General features: G+C 31.7%; 2 protein-coding genes across 4 annotated transcripts; both read left to right on the forward strand.

Moving 5' to 3' along the window:
• Positions 1 to 4,921: 4,921 nt before the first annotated feature.
• On the forward strand, positions 4,922 to 6,604 carry LOC145181941 (uncharacterized). Its single transcript, XM_080057149.2, has 3 exons — positions 4,922 to 5,174; positions 5,250 to 5,409; positions 5,566 to 6,604. Exons 1-3 carry the CDS (start codon positions 4,922 to 4,924, stop codon positions 6,602 to 6,604), a joined length of 1,452 nt encoding a protein of 483 aa, XP_079913275.2.
• Positions 6,605 to 9,823: 3,219 nt separating this feature from the next.
• LOC149888478 (uncharacterized) lies at positions 9,824 to 14,189 on the forward strand. Of its 3 annotated transcripts, none has more exons than XM_090088492.1 (4): positions 9,824 to 9,927; positions 10,034 to 10,271; positions 11,208 to 11,239; positions 13,115 to 14,189. In XM_090088492.1, the coding sequence occupies exons 2-4, from the start codon at positions 10,040 to 10,042 to the stop codon at positions 13,922 to 13,924; spliced, it is 1,074 nt and encodes a 357-aa protein (XP_089944618.1). In that variant the 5' UTR covers positions 9,824 to 9,927; positions 10,034 to 10,039; the 3' UTR covers positions 13,925 to 14,189. The 3 variants fall into 3 exon arrangements, with proteins under 3 accessions (XP_089944618.1, XP_089944617.1, XP_089944616.1); XM_090088491.1 differs by having other exon boundaries at positions 9,829 to 9,942; XM_090088490.1 differs by having other exon boundaries at positions 9,847 to 9,942; positions 10,022 to 10,271.
• Positions 14,190 to 18,498: the final 4,309 nt, after the last annotated feature.

Below are 18,498 nucleotides of genomic sequence, written 5' to 3' on the forward strand. Positions count from 1 at the left end.
CTACAATTACTATCAAGAGGTGGTCTTACAGTACCTTCACTTTCACTCAAGGATTTTACATGTAGATGTTTTGCAGTCTTAGGTAAACTTTCAAATTTAATAACTAAACAAGGGGCTAATGTTAAAGAAGTCAACCTTTGTTTTATCAGAACACTTCCCAACAAGTTTTGCTTCTAAAATTATAATTAATATCTTTTTAAAAAATAAGCAGAACCTAATCAATGCCACTGTAAGAAAAGATGCTGTTAAAAGTTTTAAAAGTAGACAGAGACAAAAGTACATGTCAAACTCATAATTATTTTTTTTTGTTTACGCTTGTTTCTGAAGTACCAAAAGTGCATTCGGCGATTTTCATGACGTCTAATTTTGTTGAGCAAAGAAGTGCTATTAAATTTTGTTTGCGGAATGATATTTCTGCTGCTGAAACGTATCGAATGTTGCAAAAGGCCTTCGGTGAAGAGACTATGTCTCAAAAAAATGTTTACAAGTGGTACAAAGACTTCAAAGAAGGCCGAGAACGTGTTGATGAATTGGAACGCTCCGGACGACCATCGACTTCGATAGATGATCGCCACATCAACAAAATCAAAGAATTGGTGCTTGCAAATCGTCGGTTAACCATTCGAGACCTTGTTGACATGGTTGGAATATCATTTGGGTCGGTGCAAGCGATTTTGAAGGATCATTTGGGCCTCAGAAGACTCAAATCACGTTTGGTGCCGAAATTTCTCAATTTCTTTGAAAAAGGGCGTCGCGTTAAAACGTGTGAAGCAATGCTTTCTGACTATCAAGACGTCTACAAACAAATTATTACTGGCGATGAGACTTGGGTCTGCGCATACGACCCTGAAACAACCGACCAATTGAGTGAATACCGTGAAAAAGGCGAGCCGAGACCGAAGCAACCACGTCAAAGTCGCTCAAAAATCAAGGTCATGCTGACTGTTTTCATTGATTATTGTGGTGTCGTGCACTACGAATTCCTTCCAACTGGCCAAACTTTCAACAAGGAATATTATTTAAGCGTTATGCGACGTTTGCATGAAGCTATTTGCAAAAAGAGACCGGAATTATGGGCCAATAACTCTTGGATTTTGCACCACGATAATGCGCCTTCGCACACAGCACTGGTTCTTCGTGAGTTTTTCGCCAAAAACTCTACCCATGTTGCTCCACAACCACCGTATTCGCCCGACTTAGCACCGTGTGACTTCTGGCTGTTCGCAAAGCTCAAGAGACCACTCCGGGAAATCGTTTTGAGTCCATTGAAGAGATCCAACGTGAATCGGAACGCGCATTGAAGGCTATCCCTACCGAGGACTTTTCGGTATGCTTCGAAGACTGGAAAAAACGTTGGCAAAAGTGCATTGGGGCCGGAGGGGATTATTTGGAGGGGGACGATAGAGATTTGGAAGAATAAATAAAGATTTTTCATTTTATAAAAAAATTCACCTTACTTTTTGATCACAGTAGTAAAACATAGAAATGGATAAAAATATAAAAGAACATAAATCTTAACCTCTGATTTCTTTATAAATTCCCAACGTTGTTGTCAATTTTAATGTATTATTAACAGATATAAAAATATATATTAGACACAAATATCAGGGTGGCCAGCTAAAAGAAAATTTAAAATTCCAGGATATTTCCAGGATTTTTCAAGGAACTTTTGGGTTATTCAAGGATATATTTATTTTTTCTCGACAATAAAATGGACCAGTAAATGCAAATTATATTGTCCTAGAACAAAACAACTAAATATTTATATTTGAATATGCATATAAATCATACATACATACATATAATTGTTTGTGTGTTAAATATAAATCATATATACATACATATATTTATGTAAAGTTTTTTCAAACTCATACAAACATATATATATATATATATATATATATATATATATATATATATATATATATATATATATATATATATATATATATATATATATATATATATATATATATATATATATATATATATTAGGGTGTGACAGTTGCCCCTAAAATATTAAATTTTTATTGTAGAGGGCTGTTCATAATTTTAGTATTGCATATTGGTCTAACTAGCATTTATGTGAAATTTCAAGATTGTGCAATTTTTGAGGTAGCTCCGACCTTGCAAAGTTTTTGTTTTTTATCATTTTTATCCAATATATTGGGCAGGATCCGACTGGCAGTAAGGGGTCTGGAGGCAAGACATAGATAAGGCCCTTATGGTAGCAAAAAATTAAGCACAAAATAAATTAAACCCTTAATCACTTAAGGGTTTAATTTTGGTTATTTGAAGATAAGGGTAGAAGATATTTCTGATAATGTTATTCAGTAAAATGTGACAGTTTAATTCTAGAAATAACTACAATATTTATTGCATTGTTTTTACAAAGTTGAAGCATATAAACATTTATTATTATTATGTCTTTTTGTGTGTTTTACTTGTTGATTTTTTTTATAGTTAGGCCCAGGACCTTCGTGTCTGGCAGGGCCATATACCCCAGACTCCCAACCCTTCAACCCTAGTTTGACCCTGATGTTTATTACCATTTGTTAATGACTTTGAACTGTAACTTGAACTCCTTTCAGAAATATATATATTGATATTTTTTCAGACAAATATTATTATATGTTATTACATATTACTGCTATTGTATTTTGTAGTATACAATAATGGATAAAAAAGTACACAAAAAATATATAAAATTGTTACTTGGCACCAATCCTGCAGATGATGACAAGAAAATTAAAGGTTCTAAACTGCCAACACAGAGACAAGTATTGTTATGCCTTTTATCAAACCTGAAGGATTTGCACTGGGATCAAGCTTTATCTGCAACTATAGGAAATGTGCTCTTACACTATCAGAAAGCCAATATCCCAACTCTAGAAGGCAGAAACAATATTGGTAGAGTAATCAAAGATTACTACGGAAAGGAATTCATTAGTTTGATGAAATTGAAAGATTATACTACTGCGATCAAAAAGTAAGGTGAATTTTTTTATAAAATGAAAAATCTTTATTTATTCTTCCAAATCTGTATCGTCCCTCTCAAAATAATCCCCCCCGGCCCCAATGCACTTTTGCCAACGTTTTTTCCAGTCTTCGAAGCATGCCGAAAAGTCCTCGGTAGGGATAGTCTTCAATGCGCGTTCCGATTCACGTTGGATCTCTTCAATGGACTCAAAACGATTTCCCCGGAGTGGTCTCTTGAGCTTTGGGAACAGCCAGAAGTCACACGGTGCTAAGTCGGGCGAATACGGTGGTTGTGGAGCAACATGGGTAGAGTTTTTGGCGAAAAAATCACTAAGAACCAGTGCTGTGTGCGAAGGCGCATTATCGTGGTGCAAAATCCAAGAGTTATTGGCCCATAATTCCGGTCTCTTTTTGCAAATAGCTTCATGCAAACGTCGCATAACGCTTAAATAATATTCCTTGTTGAAAGTTTGGCCAGTTGGAAGGAATTCTTAGTGCACGACACCACAATAATCAAAGAAAACAGTCAACATGACCTTGATTTTTGAGCGACTTTGACGTGGTTGCTTCGGTCTCGGCTCGCCTTTTTCACGGTATTCATTCGATTGGTCAGTTGTTTCAGGGTCGTATGCGTAGACCCAAGTCTCATCGCCAGTAATAACTTGTTTGTAGACGTCTTGATAGTCAGAAAGCATTGCTTCACACGTTTTAACGCGACGCTCTTTTTCAAAGAAATTGAGAAATTTCGGCACCAAACGTGATTTGAGTCTTCTGAGGCCCAAATGATCCTTCAAAATCGCTTGCACCGACCCAAATGATATTCCAACCATGTCAACAAGGTCTCGAATGGTTAACCGACGATTTGCAAGCACCAATTCTTTGATTTTGTTGATGTGGCGATCATCAATCGAAGTCGATGGTCCTCCGGAGCGTTCCAAGTCATCAACACGTTCTCGGTCTTCTTTGAAGTCTTTGTACTACTTGTAAACATTTTTTTGAGACATAGTCTCTTCACCGAAGGTCTTTTGCAACATTCGATACGTTTCAGCAGCAGAAATATCATTCCGCAAACAAAATTTAATAGCACTTCTTTGCTCAACAAAATTAGACATCGTGAAAATCGCCGAATGCACTTTTGGTACTTCAGAAACAAGCGTAAACAAAAAAAATAATTATGAGTTTGACATGTAATTTGGCGCAAATGTTAATGACATTCCTACCAACTTAAAAATAAAAAAGATTGGACGATTCGAATAAGGCGGGAAGTTTAAATTAAAAATTCACCTTACTTTTTGATCACAGTAGTAGAAGACGAGAGGATGAACCTAGAATAATAAAATTTAAATCAGAATTGAATTTGACAATGAATTTTATAAGAACACAGTTCTAAAGGACATGGCTGCAAAGAAAAAGGGGTTAACTAAAGTTGAACAAGACGCCATCGATATTGATATTGAATTTATGAAAAGCATGTTGAATGATAGAGTAGCTACATATTCTGGGTTGGATAAAGTAGTCACAGAAAAGACAAAAAAGCGAATAGAAAGACAAAAACATCATCTGGAGCGAGAAGAACTAAACCTGTGTAAACGTACTTTTGAAATGATAAATCTTGAACTAGGCACTAGCTCTTGTGAGGATGAGAATATTGAAGAAGTTACCACCATAGCACAAAGTAGGAAACACAGAAGATTAGTTAAATGTGGCGTAGATGTCTTTGTTCCTCATGATATATTGAAAAACCCTGATCTTGTTTCATGCAGTATCCGTAACAACATCTCTTCAACCCAACTTAGTGCAGTTGTGCATTCCCTTGTAGCGGCATGTGAGGGTGACCTTTACAAGCTTATGTCTAAATGCAAGGACAGCCCATCGGTATAGAACCGCCATTGTACCTGAAATAAGTTTGAAGATCAAAGAAAATTGGATGTCATCGCCTATAATGCTTATGCATTGGGATGGAAAACTTATGGACACTCTTGATTCCAAAGGAACAGATGACCGATTGCCAATTCTTGTGTCTGGGGCTGATGGGACAAAGCTCCTTGGCGTTCCTCCACTTCCAAAATCAACTAAAGAAACTGGTAAAGTTCTTGGAGACATCAAATCAAAAGCAACTAAAAAACTTCTTAGAGAATGGAATTGTGAAGAAAATGTTATTGGTATGGTTTTTGATACAACTTCATCAAATACAGGTAAACTTAATTAATTAAATTTAGAATATATGAATAAAGGTCTTACATCTACACTGTAGATGTATGCATTTTCAGGAAAGAGAACTGCTGCATGTGTATCTTTACAGAAGGAATTAGATCGTGCCCTATTCTGGTTTCCTTGTCAAAGGCATGTGGGTGAATTACTTTTGAGTCATTGCTGGGAAGGTTTGAAAGTTGAGACATCAGCTAGTCCAAATATTTTGATCTTTCAAAGGTGAGTCTAATTGAATATACCATTAGTGTTACCTTCAATCAATGAAGAGACACATATAGTAAAAAGCTACTTTTAAAAATTGGGATGAGTGAACTTACTCTTTATATTTTCAACTTACAAGCTAACATTTATTTACTATCTTTTTCACTTTTCTAGGTTCAAAAAACATTTCCCTCAACTATCATCAGATGAACAAGCGAAGTATCATTACCCTAATATGATGTTTATAAAAGAAGAACACCAGCAAGAGATGGCTAATTTTTTTCGTGAATCTTTAACACAATCTTTCACACAAGGTGACTACAAAGAGCTGGTTCAGCTTTGTTTGCTTATAATAACTAAGGGATCTGAACCAAAGAACTTCAAGATGCGCTATCGTGGTGCCCTTCACAAAGCAAGGTGGATGAGTAAACTCCTTTATTCTCTAAAGATTGTGCTTCTGTCTGGACAGATTAAAGAACATTTTCAAAAAGCTGAAATTGTTACTAGGAACCAAATAAGAAAATTGGAACGATTTGTTGTGTTCACAGTTTCAGTATATGTGCAGTGGTGGCTTGTTTGTCCTGTACCAGCTAGTGCACCAGTTAATGACTTGATTTTAGTAGAAAAGCTGGTAAAATTTGCTGAGCATGACTCAACTCTAGTTGAAAGTGCTTGTATGGCATTCAGTCAGCACACTTGGTACTTAGCTGAGGAGTTGATTCCATTGGCTCTGTTCTCATCTATGGTAGCCGTAGAAACTAAAGAGGAAATGAGGAAATCCATTCTTTTCTTTGAAAAGATTTCTGTCACAAAGAGAGATGGGCTTAACTTTGGGGGATATGGCAAGCCCTATCTTCCTCCTTCAATAGAATGTGGTACTTCTTTAGTTGACCTAATTGGGCCGGATTCATTCAGATTTTTTAGCATTTTTGGTATGCCCTATAAATTCCTCTATGCTCCAGCACATGATTGGATTAATAGGGAAGACTATCAAAACATGAAGCTGATTGTCGACAAACTTCAGGTGGTAAATGAGGCAGCAGAGCGTAGTGTAAAGGTGTGCCATGACTTTCTAGGTGTAACTAGGGATGAGAAGCACTTTAAAGATGTTCTCCAAGTAATAGAATCTGATAGACAACGGATTCCTAATCAGCGAAAGCGATTTCGTACACAAAAAGAGAAATCATGGTTTCTAGTCCAGGAAAACGAGTAGTTTCATTTAGACAATTATACCTTATTACACCATGTAAAAAAAACTTTTTCATATCATCTTGTACTTTGCATAGCTGTATTTAATATAAGAAAGCCGTTTTTATTTTCTAAGCTCCACCATGGTATTAGAGTGTAGGAAAAATAGTGATTTTTAGGCTAAATTCTGTATTTTAAATTTGACAGTGCTCATTCAATTGTGGATTAATCTTAAAAAAAACAATTTAAATCTTATTTTTATGACTAAATACAATACCAAAATTATGAACAGCCTCATACGACAAAGGTGGGGCAACTGTCACACCCTAATATATATATATATATATATATATATATATATATATATATATATATATATATATATATATATATATATATATATATATATATATATAACAACTCTTTTATTTTATCTCTTTTTTGGATTGCTCCAGTTTTTTCAATTTTAATTTTTTAAATATTAAATTTTTTTAACTTTTTTTTTTAAAAACTTTGTAAAAGATGAAAACAAGAAAACGGAATATGTAATAATCCATTTTCTTGTTTTCATAATAAAAGGAATATATAACTCTATAAAAAAAATTTCCAGGATTTCCAGGATTTTTTGTAAAAAGGGGTGTTTTTCCAGGACTTTTCCAGGACCTATAAAATTCCAGGACTTTTCCAGGATTTCAAGGATTTCAAGGACCGCTGGCCACCCTGAATATATATAATATACATAGATATATATGTTTATAAATACATAAATCGCTAGTATGAAAACAAAAAATGCCAGTTTTCTGTGAATACTTTTTATTTGTACTCGTAATATTATATTTAGTTCGCATGAGATGTTTTTTCTCTGTAATTGCGCAGCCATCTTTTTTATGAATAGGCCTCTCAGGATCGGCCTTTAAAATGTAGACGGCCGTGATATATTAAAAATAACAAGATGTTTAACTTCCGCGTATTTTTTGAAGCAAAAAATCGGCCATTATGGGGGTAAATTTAACAAATCAAAAGCCTCGTATTTGTTTTGTTTTGATAAATAGCGTAAAGATTTTGCCCCCCATAATGGCCGATTTTTGCTTCACTTTTTCTTATGCCGATTTACGGCAGTTAGACATCTAGTTATTCTTAATATATCATTGAGTAGGCCATGGTTGAGCTAAACAAAACCTATTCCATTTACTAAACCAATGATTTGGACGGAACCAAAGGATCATGTAAGTGATTGTTTGTTTTTTTTTTTGCTCAAATAAAAGCCACTACGACCAAGTCCAAACATACTACCCAGTATCCAAACTTGTCTTTTGTTTACGTTAGCTACATCCGACAGTTTTTGTTATGTGTGTGGAAAAATAACTTTTTCATTTCACCCTCATCACAACATTAATTGAACAGTACTATACGGCATCAAAATAAATGCTGGATTCAACATAAGTGTTATGCACGTGTGTATGACTCATATTTGGTTGAGCTATACCAATTGTTTGAACGGAAGCAAAGGATTATTTAAGTGGTTGTTTTTTTTTTTCTGACTCAAACAAAAACCTCTACAGCCAACTAAAAACACACTATCCAAACTTGTCTTCGGACAACATATTTATCTTACATAGTGCCGAACTGCCTAATGTTTTACTTAAAAATGGATTTGTAAAACAAATTCAATTATTTATTACAAATATTAATATACAGTATATTTAAACACAAAGAAGATACCATAGATCACAGCTAGGAGTATATGAAGTACTCGACTCTGTTATTGTTAAATAGTTGACTGCAATAGAGAGATGCTTTGATAACAAAGATATTTAAACATATTCCCAAGGGGAACATTTATTGTTTATACAATACTAACCAATAAAAACGTCTAACATGATTTGATTAGCGCAACACAGCGTATGCAAAAGCCTCCAAGTTGATTAGAAATTTGGGATTCTAGTCTGGAAATTAATCTAACTTCGCATAAAAATCTCAAGATAGTGACCAAAGAACTGCACTTATAGACACAATATATTTTTAATGATTTAGTACGTGATTTTAATCTGTCTAAAAATAGCACGTTTTGAGTTTGCCGTATCAACTTACTCGTCCTAGCTTAGAGGAGAAATCAAGCTCGAGTCATTACTGAGAAAAAAACCAAATGGGCTCAAGCTCTCAGAAGACTAAGTTGTTCAGAGCGACTTGAATAAACTAAATCACGTTTGTTTTCAATTTAGGAGACTTAGGGGTGACCTCATCCAAATATACAAATTTCTTAATGGATTAGATATCGTTAATAAACAAACTTTTCCTTAATTTTTTAATTCTTCAATTCGTGGACATTACCACAAGTTGAGTTAGTGAAAAGATTTCGCCCGATACAATTTTAAATATATAATAGACCAATAAAATGTTGGAGCGAACGGTTCAACCGTAAATTCGGTAACATACTTTATGTTACTGGTTGTTTATAGCGCAGCAAATTAAAGCTTATTAATCAATATATATTTATTAGAAGCATTATTAGAAACATTTTGTGTGTAAGTGTATATATCTGTATATGGGTGTATATATATACACACATATTTATAATCTTCCTCGGCTCTCTTATAAATATTTTACTAACCGTGTAGACTATAAAGGGAAGTTCTCTTTCCCATAATAGCTTAGTGAATTTGCATAGTGTCCTTTCCATTTTCACCTAAGAAAATGTAGAGGACACTATGTAATTCACGAAGAACTTTTAAATAAAAGCATACCATTAAATAGAATACAATTAAATTAAAGATAGTAACCAAAGGGATCAAAAAAATACACCCTTTTAAAAAGTAGAACTTCTTACTATTAGACGAAAGATAAACTAAAAGAAGCACAGCCATAAATAAATACTAACACAAAAAGAGATTCTATTGTAGACATGCGTAAATAGATTAGTCATAGCTGATGGTAACACTTCAATAAAAAATATTCTTTTATTTAATGTAAACAAGTCTAAAATAACTAGGTAAATTTAACTTTGTTTAATTTATCAAGTTATGCTTAAGACTTGATAAGTTAAACAAAGACTTTTCAGCTAAAACCAACTGAATTAAATAATTTTTTAACAATTAGTTAATCATTACAAATTTTAAACAGCAACGATTGAAAAACTTTCTCAAAAAAAACATAAAAGATTGCATTAAGTTTAGAACAAAGACGTACCTTTCGCTTTTGAAAAACATAAAAAACGTAGCTAAACAAACAAACAAATCGAAAACAAAAACATTGACGCTGTTCAAGATCATCTTTCTTTCTAGGAACTCGAATGTCACGTTGTAGAAATAAACAGATTTCTCGGGACTTTCCTAAAGAAAACTTGGCCAAGTAGGGCTGCAACGAGTCAGTTTTTATTAGAATTTAAGTTTATAATTCTTTTATATTAAATTAAATTCATAATTCTTTTTGGCATTTTTTTTAGTTTCTTTTTCAGGATAAAATGACAAAGAACAATAATGGTTTGTTACCTGATAAGCTCGAAAGTGAAAGCTGTGAAGCAAATCAATCTGACATTGAAGATGAAGAAAATGATAAAATTGACTCCCTCTCAGACTCAAGAGCAAAGAAATATGCCATTAAAAAATTGAAAAGCAGAAACGCTGATGGTTCTGAAGATACGGTTTCAGCTTTAGAAAAACAAGATGTAGATGATGTATCGACATTTACAAAAGGTAATTAAAAAGAAAAACTAAAATATGTCTAAAATCTCTGATTAACATTAAATATGTCTAAAATCTCTGATTAACATTAAATATGTCTAAAATCTCTGATTAACATTAAATAGTGCAATCGTTACAATTTTTTTTCTGATTGAAACAGCACTTCCATTAACATAGATTTTTTAAAATAACTAAAAAAAAAACAAAAAGCTGGTTAGTGCCATGTATTCATTTGTTTGTATCCTTAAGTTTATCAGACACGTGACAGAAGAATTAAGAAAGATTTTAACACTTATTTAAAATTTTTATACTTTGATCAAAATTTCAATCGGAAAATAGAACTTTTTTTTCTGGGATTTGTCCAACTAATGCATACAGTTCTATATTATCTTACTGTGGTTGTTCATCTTTAGGATGAAAGTTTCCTGCATAACCCAGTTCCATTTTTTAAATATCTCATCTTAAAAAAAACATTCCATTCCCCAAAAAAATACCATAAATAGTTGATCAGTAACCACAGATGATTTGGTTTATTAGTGTTTTTTACTCTTTACCATATTTCCAGAAGCTAGATTATGGTGATTTATTATTTCATAATGAAATGTCTTGACGAAACAAGTGAATAGCATTCATTTACTCATGCAATCAAAATTGCTTATAAGTACAATAGCTTGTTAGTTAAAATAACACAGTAATGAAATTAGGAGTGGATAGAATTATTTTCAAAAAGCAGTTTTATCACAAAATGGCACACTCCAATACCTGCTTTAATAATGCAACTTTTTGTAAGGTTATTCTTCACAAAACATACTTGTGAAAAGAATTTCAGCAAGCTAATATATTTTTTTTACTTATAGCTGTTCAAACACCCCCACTCTCCCTAATATTTAGAGTTAATAATTTTGTTGCTGTTGTCTTTAATAAAACTTTTTACTATTTTTGTTTTAGAGTCCAGTGAAAACAAAGCGGATGATTACAAAGTGACTATTACTTTTTATTTTGTTAATTTTGGTCAGATTTATGGTTTGAATTGTTTTAGTTGAAACTCTGATATTATCTTGGGGTTATTAAAAAATAGTTTGAAATAATAAAGGAATTTCAGTTCACCTTAAAAACAACCTGGTGTTAACCCAGGACAAACCGTTTTAAAAAATCCTAATGAGTAAGTAAATTTTTAAATATAAAACTTTGGGATGTGCTATGTTTAAAAAACGTCTCGGGAAGTTCATAAAGAAAGCCTGGCAATTTCTACATGTAACAAATTGTTAAAGTCATCTGTAACAAAATTCTAAGTATAGTAATTTAAACTAAACTTTGATGTTTTTTTCTATGTATTATTAGTTTGTTAAGATTATTCTTTCAATTTCATTTTGTAAATGTCAACTTGTTCAACTTGATTTTATTAAGAAGTTCTGTTTTATTAGAAAAGTTAGACAAATATTTTGCTAATCAAATAAAATGAAAGTTGATTCCAAAAACATTAAGAAAATGTCATGCTGTTTAAATAATTTTTTAAAAAAGTTCGTTTCATGATTAAAAAACCGGTTTATTGAAGCAAGAAAACCGGTTTATTGAAGCAAGAAAAGAACATTATTCATCAACATGCTTCAATGAGATATTCTTTTAGCGATCTAGGGAAAAACAACACTGTTAATAATTCACCATTCTTTTTGCTGTCACAACTTGATAAAATTTCTATGCTAAAGCTAGTTATACAACTGTAGCTGATTTGTTTGCTATTATAAAGAGCAAAGCTATGGGAGATGGTATTTTAAAACAATATAAAACTATCGGTTATTTTTGAGATAACATTACGATGCAAAGAAACAGAAATATTGCGTATGAAACCTATCTTAAATATACAGTGCAATTCCACTTCAACATACTCAGTCATGCAATTCATAATTACAGAATTGGATACTCTTTTACATAATGATTTGATACCTAAATAAATAATCCTAATACAAAAGTTTATGTTTAAAATCCAAAAAGCGTTGGTATTAAAATACTGAAAGTTTGTAAAAAACATCATCTTAAATATTGGTATCAGACTTCTTTAATGGCATTGTTTGAATCATAGTTAGAATCTCCAATGCAACCAATGAAAAATCGAGTGGCTGTTTTTTAAATGTCACATGTTAATAGGTAAAAAGTTTCATGTGAGAAAATGGTGAGGATTTAAAACTGAAAGAATTTTTATGATAGGATTTTTCAAGTAACTTTTGAAAACACAATGAAAAATTGTTCTTTTATGCACTCAACTATATGAAGGGGAAGCCAAAAATCCAAATTTGTAAATACATTCAAAAATATGTTTAAAAAAAAATTAATATATATATTTTTAAAAAAATCTTCTTCAGTGTTCTAATCATAATTTGAAAAAGTTAACTTTTTTTGCCGTGGTAATTAAAAAAGAAAAGGAATATATTTTTAACTTACTTCATGCTTCATATAATTCACAAAACTTAATCGAAAATGAAACCTTACAACAATAAAAAATCAAAAGATGCACAAAGAATGCAAACTTTCTGGTTTGAAATTTTACCTTTTGTACCAGTTGTAGTTTGAAAAACATAGGGAGTTTTATCTCTGATTTTTCGGCGATTACTTTTTGAATGGATGTTTTTAATGGTGAAAATATCAGCTGTTTAATTAATTCTGAGAAAGTTTTAGAAAAACTTGATATAAAAAATCATTAAAAATCTTTTTTTTAATCAGAGTTCATCAAAACCTTTGTAACAATAGAAATAAATGTTAGCGCAGCTTTGCTTCGAAAAGAATTTTATTTTTGCTCTTCATTTTTTTGGTTTATTAGGTTTTTTCATTTAGTAACTGATATTTTTTGTATTCTTCAGAAACCTAACAGTTCTAAAGAACCACAGAAAGCACAGGAGAAGCAGACAAACACAGAAATAGCATGGAAAAGGAATTTTTTAATTTTCTCCATTATTGTCATCCCCATTATCGCTACTTTTGCGTGTAAATTTCTTTATCTAAGCGTTATTCCTGACATTTCACAAGATCATAGTTTTATAAAACCTGAAGAGTTTGATTTTAAAATAGCCAAAATGAATCAAAAGTTTAAAAATCAAGATAAAATGTTTTGGCGACAGATTAGAACACGTGGTTTTATACATTTAAAGCGTGCATTTAATCAAAGTAGAAAAACAGTAGTTCCATCTACGATATTTATAGCTGGTTATAATGGTACAAATTCAACCATGAATTGCTTCTTAAAAGAATTAGGACACTCATTTACAAATAAATCGTATGAAACTTTGTATTCTGAAGGAATTAGTAAAGAAAGTCTTGATGAAAAGATAAACCAAAGTTTAAGTAAGCTTCAGAAGTATGTTGTGGTGAGAGATATTCATAAGATGTCGTATGATGCAGCCAGTTTGTTTATGGCATATGCTGATGAACACATGGATAATTCTGCAGTAAGTTTTCCTCTATCTGTCATAATTATGACAGCTGAGATGCCATTTTCTTCAGACGATCCTTATGATAGAAAAGCTGATGAGATAAAAGTACGCAAACATTTTGTTTCTAATCTTTGGGGTGAAGATGAAAATAAAAATGCAGCATTGTGGTCGCGCATAGGAAATCTTGTGGTTTTGTTGAAGCCCGAAAGTTTGACTGATCGCTGTGATCAGATAGTATGAAAATTAGGCTTTTTTTTTTTAATGATATAAAAAAAAATTACAAAAAACTTTGATAAGTTTTATTTTTATGAAGAATTATTTTATAATTTTTTTCTAATTTTTGTTCGAAATTATTTTTTTTTTTTTAAATCTTGTTTCCCTTGTTTGTTACTTTCGTTTCTAATGGCTCAAATTTCAAAAATTGTATAACATAATTTATAAGTTAGTGTTTCTATAGTAAGAAAAAATAACTGTAATATTAAAATAAGACTTTTCAAAGTCCTTATTTTTTGTTATTTGTTGGATTCAATTAACTAAATGCATATCAATGAAAGAAAATTAACGCATCAGGTTTGCTTGTCACATAAAAACATAAGTACAAAAAACAGCTACACTTAGAGAAATTATTGCTTGATGTACAATAAATACTTACAATAAATGAGTTTTGTGAATATTAGGCTTTTGGTAGGTTACTTCTAAATCTCCAACAAAAATCTACTAACGCTTCTTCATTAAAAAAAAACTTTGATGAAACTTCTTCGTCACTCAGAGCGCTTGAGTTTCCCGGAAAAAAATTTAAATGTGAGACCAGCATATCTATTTTAAGGACATACTACACCTCAATCCTTTGAATGACATTTTAAGTTAAATTTTCTTAGAAAATTTTGGACAACATTCACGAAAGATTTCCAGATAAGGTTTTCCTGATCATTCAGCTCTTCTTCAAAGCTTAAATCGTTTATCAGCTCATGTATTTGTGGACCTTCAAATTTACCCTCTTCAAATTTTGTCTCTTTGAGTTTGAGAAATTTCTCTTTCAGATATAAAAATCCGCTGCCATCTTTAGGCATTGTTTTTACAAAGTTTTTCATTAGATTGAGCTTTACATATATAAGTGGTAAAAGTATGTCATCGAGGTTCATTAAAGGACCTATTTTAACATTTTTATGGTCTGGTGTAATTGATTCACGCTAGTGGCACACTTTCTTTTATAGATAGTGACTTTTTCTGTCTCTACTGTCCCATTCGCAAACAAAACAGTAAAATTTCTGGTTGTTTTTTAGACTGATTCAATTCAAGTACTAAATCATTTAAGTAACTTTGTATTAACATGTGCGATTCTATTAAAAAAGACGGTTTAAAACTTGGATCACTATCTTGAGATAACTTATGCGAAGCGATAACAGGTTCCGGACGAATCTAGAACAGGTTCCGGACTAGAATTCCGAATTTCTGATCAATTAACTTTATCTAGGATGAGTCTGTTGGCTGAAGACAAGTTTGGATATTGGATAGTGTGTTTGAAGTTGGTTGTAATGGTTTTTGTTTGAGTCAAACAAAAATAACAATCACTTAAATAATCCTTAAATAATCCTTTGCTTCCGTTCGGTTGGTATAAATCAATAGGAGTTACACGTGCACAACACAATATATTGAATCCAGCATTTATATTGATGTCGTATAGCACTGTTCAATTAATGCTGTGATGAAGTTGAGATGAAAAAGTTATTTTTCCACGCACATAACAAAAATTGTCGGGGTTGTTTGAACATATTCGTTGCATATTTATCATGTAGCTAACGTAAATAAAATGTAAGTTAGCTGAATGCAATAGTTATTCAGTAGCTTTAAAGAAGTCATTCAAAAGAAGACACGTAAATGAGATCAGAAATGAATATGTAGCTGTCACTAAAAAAAAACTATTATATATTTTAATGAGGATGCATAATCAAAGATCATCACAAAGTTTGTATGACAAAAACAGTGTTGACCAGTGTGATTCATAGCGCATCAAGTAAATGATCATCTGCTATTTCTTTTGGAACAGTTTCTTTTGGAAGTAAATGGTTTTTTTTCAAACGCAAAAATCCATAAAATTTTTTTTGTTTTGAAAGCCAGATTGATCTGTGGATAAATAAAAAGGTTATGTTTCTTGTCATTTTTTAAGTGAACTTTTAAAGTTTGCAGGTTTTGGAAATTTCATCTATCATTAAAAAGCTGTGAAGATTACAAAAAATTTCGCTCAAAATAGATTTACTACCTTGAAATATTTTACATTTTTTGCGGATATTTTGAATGTTTTATTAACTATATTGTTAAATTATTCATTTGAATAACTAGAAAGTTTTGGAAAAATATTTTTTTTAAACATCAACAGGTAATTTTATTATAAATTTGATTGTTTTTATTAAAAAACAAAAAAACTTTAAGTTATGTCAAAAGTGCTAACCTTTCATCAATGATTTCATACATTTCTGGAAGACTTCTTTTAAAATATTTTAGTTATGCAACTAAATGAAGTTAGCACATTTTTTATTTACCAGATTTCAAAAACGACAATGGTATCTTGCGATTGAAATCCCGAAATCCTGGGATCCCGGTCTTTTTTATGATCCCGAAATCTCGGGATTGTCTAACATCAATCCCGGGATTCCCTATAAAATCGAACAAAACAAAGCGCAATGAAAAAAATATATAAAAAATAACAGTAATTTTGCGTATCAAAAAAATTATTTTTATTTAGTATAAATTGTAAAAAGTATTGTATTTTCAGTTGTTTAATAAAATATGATATCGAAAAGGATTGATTCAGAGAAAAGCAAAAGTGAAAATCTTCGCACTATGTCATGTTGGTTAGCATATACACTAAAAATTGCATACGATTTGATTTAAATAATAGATTTGTAAGTAATGAAAAATATTATTATTATATGCTTGCTTGCGATACCCAGACTTTGTATCATTATATATTACGGTTTATATTTATTTTAATTCGTTACATAATACAAACTAACGTTGTTTCTAAAAAGTTATTTACGTAAACACTTTTAAAATATTCGCGTTAAATTAGTTAGATTTTTTATTACCTTAGTTACTATTGTTAATAATTTTTAATATCTTATTTACTATTGTCAGTTCTTTTAAACTGAAGAAAAGCGCGTTTCTTATAAGGTAGAATCCTAAAATTAAAAATTAAATCAGCATGTCCTATGTGGATCTTACAATTAAAAGTAACTCAGCTGTTTGGCCTTTGATGAAAAAGGCCAAATAGAGATATGTAAATTCCCAAACTGCAAGAAGATTTTAAATATTGGTGGTGGGTCAACAAAAGGACTTCATACACACATGTTGTCGGTGCATAATGTGAAGGTCGAAATTCCAACCCAATCTAATATTACCGGAGAATGCACACCAAATAAACCACCAAAAAAGAAATCTAAGCCACTAACAGAATACTTATCGATTTATGAAAGGGAAGATAAAACACTTCGTGCTACACTTGCTTGTTTAACGGCGTTTGATGTGATTTGTTCTTCAACAGACTTAGGTGCCGCTCTAACTACTATAGGAATTACGTCAGTAAACACAATTCGTAATCATGTAGTAGAGTAAAGCAAAAAAATAAGATTAGGTTTAGTTCATCAAATTGAAGTGCGCAAGAAAACGGAATTCGTGTGTTAGAGAGATTTTCTTTGTCTTTTGATGAATGGACGTCATTTCGAAATCATGAATATAAACGTTCACGGACAAAACTCTCATTTCTGGAGTTTAGTGCGAATAACAGATTCAATACTAGCAGAAAAGTACATTGAACTATTAGAAAAAAGACTTAAAGACCATAGTCTTGATCTATACAGCAACATTGTAGCTATAATGACCGACGGAGCTAGTGTTATTAAAAAAGTTGGCAGGATGCTGCCTGCTAACCAACAATTATGTTTTGCTCACGGCATACAACTTGCTGTAATTGGTGTTCTTTATAAAAAGAAAAAATTCGATTCAAATCAACCAGATTTTAACAATAAATTTTCTGACAGTGATTCATCCGAGAATGAGGACATTGAGGAAGATTTGTTGGACTACAATCATGAAAATGTAATACCTAAAATTGAAATAAATAAAAAAGTACGCACACTATACTAAAATTTAGACTATCACCTACCAAGAACGACATCTTACAAAAATATATTAAGGCTGAATTTGGAATACAACTGTCTTTAATAATGGACTGCAAGACACGGTGGAGCAGCCTTCTGTTAATGCTTGAACGATTTTACAAAGTAAAAAATCATTTATTGATATTTACCCAGTGCAAGATAATTCTAAAGCTCTGTCACATGATGAAGTGACAATATTATCAGAGATTATTACACCTTTAGTTCCCATTAAAGCAACGGTTGAAGCAATATGTCGTCGAGATTCTAACCTATTTACAGCCGAAATTGCTATTAATTTTTATGCTTACAAAATTAAAAGATGCTAACAATAATACAAGCAAAGAAATGCGTAGAGCTTTAATGACTCGCATGCATCAACGCCGAACCGATATGAGTGGACTTCTACAATACCTGCATAACGTTGAAGTCGATGAGGAAATAATTACAGTGTCTTCTTCATTTAAATATCGAAAACTTTCGGTAAATTGCTGGAATGATTAAATGCTTCCAATCCTGCTCTAGTAAGAGCGTCAATTGAGTCTGACATGCTGGATTTGATTGAGGAACCTGAAATAACACCTGAGTCTGAAAGAAATATTTTAAGTATTGAAAAGGAACTTGATCGTGTTATTAAAGAAGGACAATCACAAATACAAC

This window comes from Hydra viridissima, unplaced genomic scaffold (assembly GCF_058129835.1).
Source record: "Hydra viridissima isolate aposymbiotic clone 2 unplaced genomic scaffold, HvirCarnegie_v1 scaffold_5, whole genome shotgun sequence".
NCBI classification, from domain to species: Eukaryota; Metazoa; Cnidaria; class Hydrozoa; order Anthoathecata; family Hydridae; genus Hydra; species Hydra viridissima.

Bases quoted from the DNA above. Each gene is read 5' to 3' on its own strand.
- LOC145181941 (XM_080057149.2), top strand. From the start codon at position 4,922: ATGCTTATGCATTGGGATGGAAAACTTATGGACACTCTTGATTCCAAA. The intron at 5,175-5,249 runs GTAAACTTAATT...ATGCATTTTCAG, and splicing joins TACAACTTCATCAAATACAG to GAAAGAGAACTGCTGCATGT. The intron at 5,410-5,565 runs GTGAGTCTAATT...TCACTTTTCTAG, and splicing joins AATATTTTGATCTTTCAAAG to GTTCAAAAAACATTTCCCTC.
- LOC149888478 (XM_090088492.1), top strand. From the start codon at position 10,040: ATGACAAAGAACAATAATGGTTTGTTACCTGATAAGCTCGAAAGTGAA. The intron at 10,272-11,207 runs GTAATTAAAAAG...TTTTTGTTTTAG, and splicing joins TGTATCGACATTTACAAAAG to AGTCCAGTGAAAACAAAGCG. The intron at 11,240-13,114 runs GTGACTATTACT...TGTATTCTTCAG, and splicing joins ACAAAGCGGATGATTACAAA to AAACCTAACAGTTCTAAAGA.